The sequence below is a fragment of the Musca autumnalis genome, unplaced genomic scaffold, assembly GCF_047663935.1.
Source record: "Musca autumnalis isolate F117 unplaced genomic scaffold, ASM4766393v1 scaffold_4, whole genome shotgun sequence".
Taxonomy (NCBI): domain Eukaryota; kingdom Metazoa; phylum Arthropoda; class Insecta; order Diptera; family Muscidae; genus Musca; species Musca autumnalis.
Window position 1 is genome coordinate 228,899,164 of NW_027411977.1, and position 18,957 is coordinate 228,918,120.

The following is an 18,957-nucleotide window of genomic DNA, read 5'->3' on the forward strand; positions in this document are numbered from 1 at the left end:
TTCTACAGAAAAGTTTGTTATCGATGCACTTTTCTATAGAAGAGTTTGTTATCGACGCACTTTTCTATAGAAAAATTTGGTAACGACGCACTTTTCTATAGACAAGTTTGTTATGGACACACTTTTCTATAGAAATGTTTGTTATCGACACACTTTTCTATAGAAAAGTTTGTTATCGACACACTTCTCTATAGAAGTGTTTATTATTGACACAATTTTTTATAGAAAAGTTTGTTATCGACACACTTTTCTATAGAAAAGTTTGTTATCGATACACTTGTCTATAGAAAAGTTTGTTATCGACACAATTTTTTATAGAAAAGTTTGTTATCGACACACTTTTCTATAGAAAAGTTTGTTATCGACGCACTTTTCGATAGTAAAGTTTGTTATCGACACACTTTCCTATAGAAAAGTTTGTTATCGACACACTTCTCTATAGAAGTGTTTATTATCGACACACTTCTCTATAGAAGTGTATATTATCGACACAATTTTTTATAGAAAAATGTGTTATCGACACACTTTTCTATAGAAAAGTTTGTTATCGACACACTTTTCTATAGAAAAGTTTGTTATCGACACACTTTTCTATAGATAAGTTTGTTATCGACACACTTTTCTATAGATAAGTTTGTTATCGACACACTTTTCTATAGAAAAGTTTGTTATCGACACACTTTTCTATAGATAAGTTTGTTATCGACACACTTTTCTATAGAAAAGTTTGTTATCGACACACTTTTCTATAGAAAAGTTTGTTATCGACACACTTTTCTATAGAAAAGTTTGTTATCGACGCACTTTTCGATAGTAAAGTTTGTTATCGACACACTTTCCTATAGAAAAGTTTGTTATCGACACACTTCTCTATAGAAGTGTTTATTATCGACACAATTTTTTATAGAAAAATGTGTTATCGACACACTTTTCTATAGAAAAATGTGTTATCGACACACTTTTCTATAGAAAAGTTTGTTATCGACACACTTTTCTATAGAAAAGTTTGTTATCGACACACTTTTCTATAGATAAGTTTGTTATCGACACACTTTTCTATAGAAATTTTGTTATCGACACACTTTTCTACAGAAAAGTTTGTTATCGACACACTTCTCTATAGAAGTGTTTATTATCGACACAATTTTTTATAGAAAAAATTGTTATCGACGCACTTTTCTATACAAAAGTTTGTTATCGACACACTTTTCGGTAGTAATGTCAATTTTCCATTATAAACTCATGTTATCGATTAAATAGTATTGTTATCGATTTGTTTATTTGTCGAAAATCGTATTATCGCCAACATTTCCTTTAGAATGAATGATTTATTATTAAACTCCATCCACCCTAGTGTACTTCACTTACATTTAAGGTTCTTTTGACTTTCTTTATTATAGTTGTTTTTATTGTTGCTGTTTCTAGCAAATAAATAAATGTAATGATAGCAATTGTACACAACAACAACAACAGACCGATTCGAGCCAAGACCAATATCCATAATAACCCCGATATTTATGTTATTATTATTACAGCAAATCAACAACTTTGGTTTTTTGTTTTGAGTTTCTTCTTTGTGTCTGTTTTATTGTTGTTTTGCTTTCCAAGAATGTCTTCATTTGTTTGCATTTTTCTAGTTATGTGGACTTTGTTGTGCAGATGGAATTGTTTGCATGTTTTGTTGACTTGGCCATCAAATTAAATTGCCAAACAAAACCCTCAATAACTTAAATGAGACTTAGGGAAAATAAACCACACAATTGGTGGATGGAGTGTTTTTGTTTTTTGATTTTTAAAATTAAAGAAAAGAAGATTTTTTCTTCAAAAATTTCATGGGACATTTTAATTATTTAAAGCAGTTGCCTAAAAGTAGACTTTACTTTTTTATTAAACGGTTCATATTGTGTAAAAACGGCCTTTGCTAGGGTTTGGTGGTGCGTATGAATGATTTTAATTTTAAATTGAGTGACTTTTTCGTGTTTTATAGAAATTTTTGATAAAATTGAGGGTTTTGAACACGAGGTATTATTAATAGCATACAAAAGCTACATAACTCTACCTGAATTGTCCCTTTCATAGAAAAAATCTTGGAATATTATAAATAAAATCGTTGCAAAGAATTTTTTCTGAAATTGAATAAAAAAGCCAATATTCTTATTGATTTGTTTGTTACTGTTCCCAATGGAAATCACGATTGCCACAATTGTTAATATTTTTCGTTTCGTCATTCATTTGTGATAAGTTAAAACACGATAAAAACCTCAAATCCTTTGTTAAATAAATTTGTAATCCTTTAAAATCCCATTTTTTGTTCAAACAACCACAAAAAGGGCCAAAAAGCTTCCGCATTGCTGGGGTTTTCTGTTTTTTTTTTCTTCTCCCTACAAAACATTTCCCAACAGACCACTTCAAAGGACCAAAAAAAACGGCTACTCATTCAGTATTCAGAATTCTCCCAAAAAAAAGAATAAATATTTTTTTCATTTCAACATTTGTGGTCTACCTGCTAGGTGGTACTTTTTGGAATGGTGATGATGATGGGTTCAGTCATCAGGTTATTTTTTTTAATTACTAGTTTTCAGTTCTTTACTTCTGTGTGCTGTTGTTGCTGCCATGGCTCTATTTATTTACCATTACTGGCTTTCAACCGCAGGTATCCTTTCAGAAAAAACGAACCAACAAACGAACAAATTATGTATGTAACAGCATTCAGATAAAACATCATTATATGCAATTTACTTTAGTGGCTGCTAGGCAAATACCCAGGTAATCCATCAAAACACTCAGTCAAGCCACAAAAGTACTCAAAAAAAAAAAGAAAAACAAGAGCCAAGAGGCCACTGGACAAAGTAAAGTTCAATGGCCTTTTGAGGGAGGGTGAACAGAATTGAATAATTTAAAAGTTGATAGTTGGGTTTTATTTTTTGTAGACCACATACCACCCCCATGGGAACAGCTGCTCTAAGTTTCCACAAAAAACTGATATTTTATTTAATTGCCTAAAAGTAGACAACTATTTTAAGAAATGTTTTTGGTAGCTTGTGTAAAAACGCCTCTGTGTCTCTCTCTTTCATTATTTAGGAATTGACTTGAAGGCAATTATCCCGATAACAGACAAACAGACAAGTCATCGACCAACCACAAACGTCAAAAGGACCACCATGTCATGTGACCGACCGATAGAGAAGGTCGGTCATTCGCCGTTCTGTGAAAATATAAAAAATACATTTACAGATTAAAGCTAAAAAAGAATGCCAACGAAAAGATCTAATATTTGTTGTTACCTTCAAGCATCTCCCATGGGTAATATTGTGACGATTTTGTTTCAATGAAACGTTTGGTAAATGCCAAGGATTACTTTAGAACATGTTATCCGTAATGCTTACATTAATATTAAAAATTAATAAATAAACAAAAGAATGAATTTATTTTTAAAATATCACTGACAATAGTGCTCTGTTCCAGAACCTACAAGAAACTACTAAATTTTACTAACTTTACCTTTATGTTATCAAATAAATAAATAAATAAATACGAAAAAATAGTACATTCTTGTAGGTTCTGGTACAGACCATATATGTATGTAGCAAAAATTATTGTTCTGTTCCAGAACCTGCAAGAATCTACACATTTTTACTCCGATAAAAATGTTTCTTTATGTTATCGAAAAAAAATAGTAAAAATGTGTAGATTCTTGCAGTTGGGGACAGACCACATGATTGATAACATCATTTCTTACAGAATATTACATCGATAAAAACCGTCATGAAAACTTCTGCCAATATAAATCACTTCCATTGTGTCGATAATAAGCTTTCTATACAATAGCGTTTCGATAACAAACTTTAAAATCGAAATGTGTGCCGATAATAAACTTTTCCATTGAAAAATCTTTTGATAACGAACTTTTCCATCGAAAAATCTATCGATAAAAACTTTTCCACCAAAAAGTGCTCCGAAAACAACATTTTTTTTATCGGCAAGTATATCGATAACAAACTTTTTCAGCGAAAAGTGTGTCGATAACACAATTATCCATCGAAAAGTGTAAAATTTTACACCAAAGTGCGTCGAAAACAACATTTTTTATCGGCAAGTGTATCGACAACAACCTTTTGAACGGAAAAGTGTGTCGATAACAAACTTTCCCACGGAAAAGTGTGTCGATAACAAACTTTTCCACGGAAAAGTGTGTCGATAACAAAATTTTCCACCGAAAAGTGCATCGATAATAAACTTTCCTTTGAGAAAGTGTAGCGCAGAAAAATGTATCGATAACAACGTTTTATACTTAATTGTGTGTCGATAAAAAAAACTTTTCTATAGAAAAGTGTGTCGATAACAATCTTTTCTCTAGAAAAGTGAATCGATAACAAAATTTTCTATGGAAAAGTATGCCATTAAAAAATTTTTCTTTAGAAAAGTATGTCGATAGCAAACTTACTTTTCTAAAGAAAACTTTTTTACATTTACTATAACAAACCTTGTTATCGATACACTTTTCTGTAGCAAAGCTTGTTATCGACACACTTTTTTATGAAACATGTACATAACAAACTTGTTTTATAAAAAAATGTGTCGGTAACAAACCTAGTAAGAGAAAAATTTCGATAATTAACATTTCTATAGAAACCTGCGACGATAACAAACGTTTCTATTGAAAAGTGTGTCGATAGAAAACCATTCCATAGAAATGTTTATTAATAAAAATTGTTTTTGAAGAAAAGTGTGTCGATAGCAAACTTTTCTATCGAAAAGTGGATCGATAACAAAACTGTGTATGGAAAAGTGTGTCGATAACAAACTTTTCTACGGAATAGTCGTCAACTATATTTTCGATAGCAGAATGCATAAATAACAAAGTGTGTCGATAGCAAACTTTTCCTTAGACAAGTGTGTCGGTAGCAAACTTTCCTGAAGAAAAGTGTCCGGATAATAATATTTTTCATAGAAAATTGTGGCGAAAACAAACTTTTTCATAGAAAAGTGGGTGGATAATGAACTGTTCTATAGAAAGGTGTGTCGATAACAAACTTTTTTTAGGAAAGAATATCGGTAACAAACTTTTCTACAGCAAAGTGTATCGATAACAACATTTTGTATAGAAACGTTAATTTCTATAGAAATGTGTGTCGATATCAAACATTTCTATTGAAATGTGTGTCGATAACAAACTCTTCTACATACAAGTTTATCGATAACAAACTTTTCTTGCCGATAAAAAAAAACTTTCCATTGGGAATGCTGCCGATAATAAATTTTTCTGTAGGAAATTGTATCGATACTAAACTTTTCTATAAAAAAGTGTGTCAATAACAAAATTGTCTATAGACATGTCTGTCGATAACAAACCTTTGTGGAGAAAAAGGGTCGATAACAAATTTGTCTAGGGAAAAGTGTTTCGACAACAAACTTTTCTATAGAAAAGAGTGTCGATAACAAACTTATCTGTAGAAAAGTGTGTCGTTAACAAACTTTTCATATAAATGTTTAGAAAAGTTTGTCGATAACAAACTTTTTTACGGAAAATAACTTTTCTATAGGAAAGTGTTCCGATAACAACGAAAAGTATGTCGATAACATACATTCCTATACATAACTACGTTTTATATAAAAAATTATTGTCGATAACAAACTTTTCTACGGAAAACAACTTTTCTATAGAAAAGTGTTCCGATAACATCGAAAAGTATGTCGACAACATACATACATTCCTATTGATAACAACGTTTTGTATAAAAAATTATATCGATAACAAACTAATCTATATAAAATGATATCGATTACATTATTTTATGAGTCGATAACCAGCTTTTCTCTAGAAAAATGTGTCGATTAAAAAAAGTGAGTCGATAATTCACATTTTTTATTAAAAATATTTCGACAACAAACTTCTCTATGGAAATGTGAGTCGATATCAATTGCTTCAATATGAAAGTCTGTCGATAACAAACTTTTCTACAGAAATGTTTGTCGATAATAAACTTTTTTGCGAAAAGTGTGTCGATAACAATTTTTTCTACAGAAACATGTGTGGGTAACAAACTTTTCTACGGAAAAGTGAGTCAATAATAAATTTCTTTTATGAAAAAGTGAGTGAATAACAACTTTTCTATAGAAAAATTTGTCATCGACACAGCTTTCTATAGAAATGTGTATCGATAACAAACGTTTCTATAGAAAAGTGTGTCAGTAACAAAGTTTTCTATAGAAAACTGTGTTGATGAAGACCTCTTCTTTACATAATTGTGTCTAGAAAAGTGTGTCGATAACAAACATTTTTATGGAAAATGTGTTTCGATAACTAACTTTTCGATGAAAATGTGCATCGATACCAAGTTAATATATCTACAACCAACTTTTTGTATAAACACTTTTCTATACAAAAGTGTGAAGAAACCAAATTATTCTTAAGAGAAATGTGACGATAACAAACTTTTCTCCAGAAAAATGTATTTTTCTATAGAAAGGGGTGTCGATAAAACATTTTTCTGTTGAAAAGTGTGTCGATATTAAACTATTATAAATAAAAGTGGATCGATAAGATTATTTTCTAAAGAAAAATTTATCGATAACAAACTTTTCTAAAGAAAAGTGGGTCGACAGCAAAATTTTCTATCGAAAAGTGTTTCGATAACAAACTTTTCTATGAAACTTTGCATCGATAACAAGTTTTTCTATTGAAAATTGTGTTGATAACAAAGTTTTATCGATAACCAACTTTTTTATATAAAAGTGTGAAGATAACAACAAATTTCTATAGCAAAGGGTGTCTATGACAAACTCTTTTATAGAAAAGTATTTCGATTATAAACCTTTCCATCAAGAAATGTGTCAGTAACAATTTTTTCTTGTGTAGAAAAGTTTTTTATTGAAAAATTCGTTAATAACAATATTTCGGTCTGTTCCAGAACTGCAAGAATCTACTAATTTTTACTATTTTTTCCGATAACATAAAGGAAAAAATGTTATCGTAGTAAAAAATAGTAGATTCTTGCAGGTTCTGGAACAGAGCATTTATGAATGAATTTCGATAAGAACGTTCTCTGTAGAAATGTTACCGATAACAGCGTTTTTATAGAAATATTTTTTCGATAACAAAATGTTCGATAGAAATGTGGTTTATTAACGGCAATTGTTAAAGAAATCACATTCGATAACAACTGTTTTGATGCAAATATTTTCCGATAACAGCATTTTTTAAAGAAAAGTTGTTCAATAACAGAATTGTTTATAGAAAATTTGTTCGACAATAATCGTCGATAGAAATGTAGATCGATAAGAATATTTTTATTATAAATGTTTTTCCACGTTGAAAACTACATTTTTCATTGAAATGTTGTTCGATAACAAAGTTTTTATGGAAAATGTGATTGATAACACCGTTTTCTATAGAAAATTTGTTTGACAACAATTTCTTGTTCGATAACAATGTTTTCTTTAGAAAGCTTGTTCGATAACAATGTTCTCTCTAGAAAACTTGTTCGATAACAATGCTTTTTTTAGAAAACTTGTTCAATAACAATGTTTTCTTTAGAAAACTTGTTCGATAAAAACGTTTTCTATAGAAAACTTGTTCGATTACAACATTCTCTATAGAAACTTGTTCGATTACAAAATTTTTTATAGAAAACTTGTTCGATAACAATGTCTTCTCTGTCTTGTTCGATAATGATGTTTTCTACAGAAAACTTGTTTGATAGCCACGTTTTCTATAGAAACATGTTTTCTGTAGAAAACTTATTCGATAACGACGTTTCCTATAGAAATCGTATTCGATAACAACGTTTTCTATAGAAAAAATTTTCGATAACAACCTTTTCCATTGAATACTCCCTCGATAACAACGTTTTCTATAGAAAACTTGTTCGATAACAACGTTGTCCATTTAAAACTCATTCGATAACACCGTTTCCCATAAAAAACTTATTCGACAACACAGTTTCATGTAGGAAACGTGTTCGATAACAATTTTTCTATAGAAAAATTGTTCGATAACAACAATTACAATACAAAACTTGTTCGATAACAGCGTTTTCTATAGAAAACTTGTTCGATAAAAACAACAAAAACGACGTCTTCTATCGAAAACTTGTTTGATAACAATGTCTTCTATCGAAAACTTGTTCGATAATAACGTTTTCTACAGAAAACTTGTTTGATAGCCACGTTTTCTATAGAAACCTGGTTCGATTACAGTGTTTTCAAAAAACGTATTTGATAACAAAGTTTTCTATAGAAAAATTGTTCGATAACAACGTTTTCCATTGAAAACGTGTTCGATAATAACGTCTTCAATAGAAAACTTCTTCGATAACAACCTTTTCCATTGAAGACTTCCTCGATAACAACGTTTTCTATAGAAAACTTGTTCGATAACAACGATTTCCGTACAGAACTTGTTCGATAACAACGTTTTCCATTGAAAACGTGTTCGAGAGCAACGTCTTCAATAGAAAACTTCTTCGATAACAACCATTTCCATTAAAGACTTCCTGGATAACAACGTTTTCTATAGAAAACTTGTTCGATAACAACGATTTCCGTAGAGAACTTGTTCGATAACAACGTTTTCCATTGAAAACGTGTTCGATAATAACGTCTTCAATAGAAAACTTCTTCGATAACAACCTTTTCCATTGAAGACTTCCTCGATAACAACGTTTTCTGTAGAAAACTTGTTCTATAACAACGATTTCCGTAGAAAATTTGATCGATAACAACGTTTTCCATAGAAAAATTGTTCGATAACAATGTCTTCTATCGAAAACTTGTTCGATAATAACGTTTACTACAGAAAACTTGTTTGATAGCCACGTTTTCTATAGAAACCTGGTTCGATAACAGAGTTTTCAATAGAAAACTTATTGGATAATGACTTTTCCTATAGAAAACGTGTTTTATAACAACGTTTTCCAAAACATTTTTTTCGATAACAACGTTTTCCATTGAAAACGTGTTCGATAACAACGTTTTCAATAGAAAACTTCTTCGATAATAACACTTTCCATTGTATACTTCTTCGATAACAAACTTTTCCATTAAAGACTTCCTCAATAACAACGTTTCCTATACAAAACTTGTTCGATAACAACGTTGTCCATTTAAAACTCATTCAATAACACCGTTTCCTATAAAAATATTGGAGAACACAGTTTCATGTAGGATACATGTTCGATAACAACGCTTTCCATTGAAGACTTCCTCGATAACAACGTTTTCTATAGAAAACTTGTTCGATAACAACGATTTCCGTAGAAAACTTGTTCGATAACAACGTTTTCCATAGAAAAATTGTTCGATAACAATGTCTTCTATCGAAAACTTGTTTGATAGCCACGTTTTCTATAGAAACCTGGTTCGATAACAGTGTTTTCAATAGAAAACTTATTCGATAACGACGTTTCCTATAGAAAACGTATTTGGTACTTATTCGATAACAACTGTTTTAATTAAAAACTTGTTCGATAACAATGTTTTCTATAGAAAACTTCTTCGATAACAACGTTTTCCATTGAAATCTTCTTCGATAACAACCTTTTCCATTTAAGACTTGCACGATAACAACGTTTTCCATAGAAAACTTTTTCGATAACAACGTTGGCCATCGAAACCCCATTCGATAACACCGATTTCTATAAACAAACTTATTCGGCAACACAGTTTCATGTAGGAAACGTGTTCGATAACAATTTTGCTTTAGAAAAGTTGTTCGATAACAACGTTTCCATAGAAGAGTTGTTCGATTACATCGTTTACTATACAAAACTTGTTCATAACACCGTTTTCTGCAGAAAACTTGTTCGATAATAACGTTTTCTATAGAAAATTTACTGGGCATTTATTTATATTTATTTTATATTTTTTCTATAGATAAAATTTGCGATAACTTCTTTTTTCTATAGAAATCTTAATCGATAACATGTTTTTGTAGAGGAATTTTAGTCGATAACCATGTTTTCATTAAATAATTTGGTTCCAATGCAATAGATTTTAATGGAATCTTGTTAGATAACTGCTGTTGCTATAGAGAAAATTATGGATAACAAATGTTGTACAGTAAAATTTTTTGATAACAGCGTTTTCTGTAGAAAATTTGGGCAATAACATTTGCTCTGTTCCAGGACCTGCAAGAAGCTACTATTTTTTACTACGATAACATTTTTTCCTTTATGTTATCGAAAAAAATAGTAAACATTAGTAGATTCTTGCAGTACCGGAACAGACCAAATGTTATTAAAAGAATATATTTGCTCTGTTCCAGAACCTGCAAGAATCTATTAATTTTTACTACGATAACAATTTTCCCTTTATGTTATCGAAGAAAATACTAAAAATTAGTAGATTCTTGCAGTTCTTGAACAGACCAATTTACATTTTTGTTCGATAACACAATTTTCCAATGACTTTTTTTTTTAGATAACAACGAAAATGTTTCTTTCATTTACCTTTCCATTCGAAAAGTTATTCGATGACAACTTCTTTTTTAGGAAAAATCCTTAAAAATGTCCTTTCATTGATTGTTGAAGGCCTCATTCATACAATGAACATTTTTTCCATTTCTAAAAATAACAATTCATTAAAAGTTTGTATTTTAACACAAATCGAAAAAGGTGGGAAAAAAACTTCATTAACGAGCCAACACCGAGCCAGCAGTCAATTTAACAATGGAAAACTTTGAGGCTACGTGCAAAAGTTTGGAAAAACATAAAACTTTTTTTGCGCTTACCTTAACGCTTTTTTTATTTCGTGAACATTTCAACAACATAAAAGTTAATTATAAAACTAATGATATACTTTTTCTTTTTTTGGATTCTTTTCTTTTCAAGGTTAACGAACGTTAACAGGAGGAGGACGGACAGGACACCCGAAACAAAAGCATAAACAAAAATAAGAAAGGATTAAAGGCTGTCAAAGTTTTTTTGAAACATAAAAAATTGGAAGTCTAACTTAAATTTGTAGCTAAAAGCCGGACATTTTTAACGGAAAGAGAAGTGAAGACACTTTAAAGAGAAGCAAGAGTAAGAAGAGTGGTGGAATTCAAAGAGAACTTGGAAGAGAGGGTCTTTATAGTTGTGATTTTATGCAAAGACAGCCATCAATTCTCATTGGGATCTTTGTTTATTTACAAACGGAAAAGAGAGGGAGAGAGAAAGCAACTGTTGTTCCAAAGAGTAAAGACAGTGTCATATATAGAGAACGAAATACAAGAGAATTTGCCACTGAATGGTCCTTTGTTGTGAATTGCTGAATTTCAAGACATTTTTGTAAAGAAACCCATGGGTTGTTGAGAAAACTTTTGTGGGAAACTGCTGAAAGATAAGAAAGCTGGTCCTTTCTTGCCGACATAAAGAAAGGTGTCCAAGAAGCCGCACATAACGGATCTTGGATTAGAGAAGTGTAGAGAGAGTGAGTTTACCCTTACCGTAAGAGATAATATATTTCCCTACGTGCTCTTTATTTCAAGTGGTGACAACTCCAACCAAACTGTTCACTTCTTGATCCCTCAACTCGCCTTTATGCAGCCTGCGAACTCCTAACCGTTTTAATTCCTCAAATTGTAAAAAAATCTAAAAAAATACGCTTATGATTGCCAAGCAGAAAGCTAGACCTTAACATAGCTTGACGCTAACGCGTTAAAGAAACATACGTACGCCCTTATCCTCCGTCACCCTCCCCCCAAATACTAGCAACGGATTTTTGGGGCAAACGAGTGAAAAACTAACGGCTACAAAGTGAATTTATTTCAGCATACCATGTCCTCAATATCGGCGCAAGGCGTGGTCGAACGTGCCTCCGCTGAACTATCCAAGCGTATCAATGGCCTCGGCTTGCGTTCGAAACATCACCATGGCAATAGCAACAGTTCGACGACAACAACAAACAACAGTAACACAACAACAACCAGCGGAGGTAATAATCCCACAACAAACAACTCCTCTTCTACAGCGGCGAACTCCTCAAACTCCGGCTCCTCTTCGTCGTCCAATTCTTCAACGTCGTCGTCGTCCTCATCCTCCTCGGGTAGCGGTAAAACCTCGGTAATGGAACGTGTAACCAATGCTCTCTGTGGTGGCAACTCGAATGCCAACTCCAATGCAAACAATTCCAACTCTCAAAACAATTCCCAGACACACAGTACAACAGTAACAAGCGGAGGTGGTGGTGGTCTTATTACGCCGGACAAGCCCAGCCGGGCCGGCACAATTAGCAACACAAGTCAGCAGCAACAGAATACCCAGAATACCCAGCATCACACGTTGCAGCACCACATGACAACGACAACCACATCCGTCAACAATTACCAACTTCTACAACAGCAGCAACAACAACAGTCCCACAAAGCTCCAACTCCCTCCCAGCACCAGCAGTATTTAAGTTCGCAAATAGCAAATTCCACGCTAATCAATTCGAATCTCATGAATCCGGCGGCCACACCACCCACGGTACCAAACATTCCATTGGGTGCCCCACCCACACCCACAGTCAACTCCATAGCCAAGCAAATGAACATCACCATACCAGGCTCGGGTCCCGCACCCCAATTCACCACCATGGGCATGGTGGCGGCCCAAAAATCGCAATCACTTACCCCCTTACAAATGCGCAAACAGCTACCCAATCCCCATTTGCATCATCCCTATGCAGCAGCTGCAGCGGCAGCGGCAGGTGGCCCAGCCACCCAATTGGCCCAAGCAGTAACACAATCCGCCTTGATCATACCCAAGCTACCACCTCCCATAACCTCAATCGATGTCCTGGTGCAGGACGAGAGATTCCTCAATAAATTCTTTTTATATTTCAATTCGTATGAGCGGCGGATTCTAGCTCAAGTTTGTATGAAATGGCGTGATGTCCTGTATCGGAGTCCCCGCTTTTGGTCAGGTCTGTTGCCCACCCTGCAGTGTCGTGAACTGAGGCAAATGAATGCCACAGATCGGGTGAAACTTTTCAATTCGTTGATACGAAGGGGATTTCATGCTTTGGCATTGGTGGGGGCAAATGATGATGATGCCTACGATGTGGTCCATTCATTTACACTGGCATCGAAACATATACACTCGTTGTCGCTCAGATGTTCCTCAATATCGGATCGAGGTTTGGAGGCGTTGCTGGATCATTTACAGGTGAGTACGAAAATACTTTGACATACAAAAACTAGCGATAAGGAGATAATTTCATTTAATGTATAGTCGATAACAGCAAGAAAAGTTCGATAAACTACTTCTTCTACTGAAAAACTGATCGATAACAAAATTTCTTGTGGAAAAGTTGTTCGATAACAACATTTCCCTTAGGGGAGAGTTTTTCGATAAAACATTTTTTCTAAAGAAAAGTGGTTCGACAACAGCTTCTTATCAGGAAAAGTTGTTCGATAACACATATTTTCATAAAAAAATTGTTCGATAACATATTTTTTTCATAGAAAAGTTGTTCGATAACAACTTTTTTTCATAGAAAAGTTGTTCGATAACAACTTTTTTCATAGAAAAGTTATTCGATAACAACTTTTTCTATAGAAAAGTTGTCCGATAACAACCCTTTCTATAGAAAAGTTGTTCGATAACAACTTTTTCTATAAGAACGTTGTTCGATAACAACTTTTTCTATAGAAAAGTTGTTCGATAACAACCTTTTCTATAGAAAAGTTGTTCCATGACAACCTTTTCCATAGAAAAGTTGGAAAAGTCTTTCGATGACAGCTTTGCTGGAAAATATGTTCGATAATTGTTCGATAAAAACTTTTTCTATTGAAAAATTTTCCGATAACAACTTATTCTATAGAAAGTTGCTCGATAACAACTTTTTCTATTGAAATGCTAATAACATTTTTTCCCATATAAAAGTTGTTCGATAACAACCATTTCTATAGAAAAGTTGTTTGATAACAACCTTTTCTGTAGAAAACTTGTTAGGTAACTACCTTTTCTATAGAAAACTTGTTTGAAAACTTCTATAGAAAAGTTGTTTCTTTAAAATTTTTTCTATAGGAAAGTTGTCCGATGACTATTCTTTGCAAAGAAAAGTTGTCCGATAACAACTATTTCTTTAAAAAGTTGTTCGATAACGACTTTTTCTATTAAAAAGTTGTTCGATAACAACCTTTTCCATAGAAAAGTAGTTCGATAACAAGTTTTTCTTAAAAAAAAAGTAGAGCGATAACAACCTTTTCTATAAAAAAGTTATTAAACTACTTTCCTGTAAAAATAATTTCGATAAAAAATTGTTCTATAGAAAAGTTGTTCGAAAACAACCGTTTCTATAGAAAAGTTGTTCGATAACAACCTTTTCTATAGAAAAGTTGTTCGATAACAACCTTTTCTATGTAAAAGTTGTTCGATAACAACTTTTTCTATAGAAAAGTTATTCGATAACAGAATTTTCTATAGAAAATTTGTTCGATAACAACCTTTTCTATAGAAAAGTTGGTCGATAACAATCTTTTCTATAGAAAAGTTGTTCGATAACAGCTTTTTCTATAAAAAAGTTGTTCGATAACATCTTTTTCTATAAAAAAAGATGTTTAATAACAACTTTTCTGTAAAAAAAATTCGGTAACAACTTTTTCTAAAGAAAAGTTGTTCGATAACAACTTTTTCTATAGAAAAGTTGTTCGATAACAACTTTTTCTAGAGAAAAGTTGTTCGATAACAATCATTTCTATAGAAAAGATGTTCGATAACAATCATTTCTATAGAAAAGTTGTTCGATAACAATCTTTTCTATAGAAAATTTGTTCGATAACAACCTTTTCTATAGAAAAGTTGTTCGATAACAACCCTTTCTATAGAAAAGTTGTTCGATAACAATACTTTCCTTCGACATTTTTTTTTTCGATAAATGCTTTTTCCATAGAAAAGTTGTTCGATAACGACTTTTTCTATAGATAATTTGTTCGATAACAACTTTTTCTATATATACGTTGTTCGATAGCAACCCGTTTCATAGAAAAGTTGTCGCGATAACTACTTTTTCCGGAGGAAATTTGTTTGAAAACAAATTTTTGTACAGAAATATTCTTCGAAAACAAAATTTTCCATAGAAAAAGTAACCGATAACGATTTTTGCTTTAGAAAAGTTGTTCGATAACAACTTCATCCATAGAAAAGTTGTTCGATAACAACTTTATACATCGAAAATTGTTCGATAACAAGAAAATTTTTTTGATAACAACAGCTTTTACAGAAAATTTGTTCGATAGCAACTTTTTCTACGGAAAAGTAGTTCGATAACAGCTTTTCCTACAGAAAAATTTTTCTTTAACAACATGTTAAACACAAAGGTTGTTCGATAAATATTTTCCATAGAAAATAGGTTCGATAACACCTTTTCTATAGAAAATATGTTCGATTACAACCTTTTCTATAGAAATGTTGTTCGATAACAATCTTTTTGTAGAAAAGTTTTTCGATAGCATTTTTTTTAGAAAAGTTGTTCGATAACAACTTTTTCTGTAAACATATGTCCGATAAAAAATTGTTCTATAGAAAAGATGTTCGATAACAACTTTTTCTAGAGAAAAGTTTTTCGATAACAACATTTTCTACAGGAAAGTGGTTTGATAACTATATTATCGATAGTAAATTATTCCGTAACAGCTTTTTTATAGAAAAATAGTTCGATAACAACCTTTTCTATACAAAAGTTGTTTGATAACAACTTTTTTTATAAAAAAGTTGTTCGATAACAACTTTTACTATAAAAGTGTTCGGTAATAGCTGTTTCTCTAGAAATTGTGTCCGATAACAACACTGTCTATAGGTAACAACCTTCTCTGTAGTAAAGTTGTTCGATAACAACTTTCTCTGTAGAAAAGTTGTTCGATTATAACATGTTTAATAGACAACGATAACAAGGTTTTATTTAGTCAATTTACATTTTAATTTCATTCTCAGTAATGCACCTCAGCTGTTCACTCTTTTCCCAAATTACCCTTTTAAATTTCAAATAATAAGCTCCCTGAAAGTATACTTCAAAATGTTTAATCATTATTATTAAGTGGAATATTTCGGGCCAGCTACATGACATGCAGCCTGGCCGCTCGTTACAAATTCAAATGACATCAAAAAATGACATGGCATGGCTCATTGTTTAATTTTGACATTGACTTATTGACAGTGGCAAAGCAATAACGGCACTGCCATCATCCGCGTCAACATCATTAGCAGCATGATTGTCATTATCAACGCCATCATGACTGTCATCATCATCATCGTAAAGAAGAACAAATGCAAATATGTACCTAAATAAAGCTTAGGATGGATGCCATAGCGCTTGTACTTGTACTAAATATTCATGGCATCTAATGCACAACTACAAACATATTTTATATGGAACAGCCACTACAAAGTAGGGAGCATGCGAGAGGGAGTTGAGGGGAGGGACATAACATTGCAAAAAATATTGTAAATTTTTGCTTTTGACAAATTTGTTTGATTGCGCGTAACTGGGCCATGAAACGTGATGTGTAGATATCTGTGTATGTATATTATATGTATGTGTGTGTGTGTGTGCCTGTCATGCACTGTCAGTGAGAGTGAATGCATATTCATTCCTCTGCTGTGTACTTTAGTTGCAATTTAAAAGTTGTAAAAATTTGTGCAAACGTGTTGTTCACTTAACAAATGCTGTTATTGTTGTTGTTACTTCTCCTTTCTCCTGACAAATGTTGATATTTGAAATGTCATTCTTCACTTCAAATGTTCATTGTTTGTATTTATTTGTTTATTGATGCGATAAATTTGCCAATATGAATGAGCGGAGGAATTAGTGTTGTAATGACAGATGATGACAATGATGATAGAGAGAGAGAGAGTTATGCCAATGAGAGGGACTTATTTAAACTTTATTTAAAGCATACTTTTAGGTTGTTAAATTAGAACGAATGTTATTTTATGTGGGCTAAAATAGAGAAAGTATTCAAAAAATTTAAGAATTTATGTCTGAATTTATGGAAACTATTTTGAAAGCAAACATTTCATTAGAAATTTGCCAACATTTAATTTTCCATTAAACTAAATTCATCAGAAATTCTTAGAACTATTTTCTAAGGCAAGCATTTAGACGGGAATGTTTGCAGTTTATGGAAATTTTAAAACAACATCAAAAATGTATGGCATAGACAATTAACCAATCAACAGACTGTAAATATTAAAACATGAAATTTGAAATTCTCCGAATTAATAATGCAAATTGCTTTAGATTAAAAATTAAAAACTAATGGAATTTCTTTGAAATATTTCTAATCATAATTTCTTAAACGATTTATTAGTTATTCGGGGAATTGTAAGTAGTATAAATGGGGGAAAATAATTTATTTAAATAAAAAATTTAACATAAAAAGGAAGAAATTGATGTGAAATTTGTTTGGATAATGGAAATAACAAATATCCGTTATTTAAGTCACTGTCAATGTCAAAATTAAACAGTGGAACATGTCATGTTATTTTCTCATGTCATTTGTATTTCTAATTGCTGCATGTCATGTTCAGGATAATATCAAACTTAATATTAGTGATTAGATATTTCGAAGTATACTTTTAGGAAGCTATCATTTAAATTTGGTCATTCAAAAGGTAAATAAGGAGATAATTATGAAGAGAGAGATTTTATTGTATTTATGATAGTTGGAAATGTGTAAGCCTTATCCACGATGTGTGGATAAGGTGTACAGCTAAGGTATTTACCTTATCTACGTTGTTTGGATAAGGTATTTGCTTTATCCACGTTGTTTATATAAGGCTTTTACTTTATCCGCATTGTTTGGATAAGGTACTTACTTTATCTACGTTGTTTGGATACGGTATTTTCCTTACCCACATTGTTTGGATGAGGTATTTACTTTATACACGTGGCTTGGATAAGGTATTTACCTTATCCACGTTGTTTGGATAAGGTATTTACTTTATCCACGTTGTTTGGATACGGTATTTACTTTATCCGCGTTGTTTGAATGAGGTATATACCTTATCCACGGTGTTTGGATAAAGTATTTACTTTATCCACGTTGTTTGGATAAGGTATTTACCTTATCCAGGTTATTTGGATCGGGTATTTACCTTAACCGCGTTGTTTGATATGGTATTTACTTTATCCACGTTGTTTGGATAAGGTATTTACTTTATCCACGTAGTTTGGATAAGTTATTCACTTTATCCACGTTGTCTGGATAAGGTATTTTCATTACCTAGGTTGTTTGGATAAGATATAAAGCTTATCCACGTTTTTTGGATAATGTATAAACGTTATCCACGTTTTTTGGATAGTGTATAAACGTTATCCACGTTGTTTGGATAAAGTATATACCTTATCCACGGTGTTTGGATAAAGTATTTACTTTATCCACGTTGTTTGGATACGGTATTTACCTTATCCACGTTGTTGGGATATGGTGTTTACTTTATCTACATTGTTTGATTAAGGTATTTACATTAACTAGGTTGTTTGGATAAATAAATAAAAAATAAATAAAAAAGGTATTACTTTATCCACGTTGCTTGAATAAGGTATTTACTTTATCCACGTTGTTTGGATAAGGTATTTACTTTATCCACGTTATTTGGATAAGGTAGTTTCCTTATTCACTGTGTTTGGATAAGGTTTTTACTTTATCCATGTTGTTTGGACAAGGTATTTACTTTATCCATGTTGTTTGGATAAGGTATTTACATTACCCAAATTGTTTGGATAAGATATAAAGCTTATCCACGTTTTTGGGATAATGTATAAACCTTATCATCGTTGTTTGGCTAAGATATTTACTTTATCTACGTTGTTTGGCTAAGATATTTACTTTATCTACGTTGTTTGGAAAAGGTATTTACTTTATCCACGGTGTTTGGATAAGGTATTTATCTTATACACCTTGTTCGGATAAGCTATTTACTTTGCCCACGTTGTTTGGTTAAAGTATTTATTTTATCCACGTTGTTTGGTAAGGTATTTCCTTTGCCCATG

At 31.9% G+C, this 18,957-nt stretch overlaps 1 protein-coding gene across 2 annotated transcripts in view; it reads left to right on the plus strand.

The window, feature by feature from the left end:
* LOC141403842 (uncharacterized) overlaps positions 1-18,957 on the plus strand; it is a 233,195-nt gene that overhangs the window by 36,252 nt on the left and 177,986 nt on the right. The window contains exons 2-3 of one of the 2 annotated variants that reach the window (XM_073986868.1): positions 10,830-11,357; positions 11,405-13,127. In XM_073986868.1, coding sequence (XP_073842969.1) covers positions 11,757-13,127 — 1,371 coding nt within the window. In that variant the 5' untranslated portion in view covers positions 10,830-11,357; positions 11,405-11,756. Of the gene's footprint in view, positions 1-10,829; positions 13,128-18,957 lie in introns of both variants that reach the window. The other variant, XM_073986867.1, reaches the window with a different exon arrangement.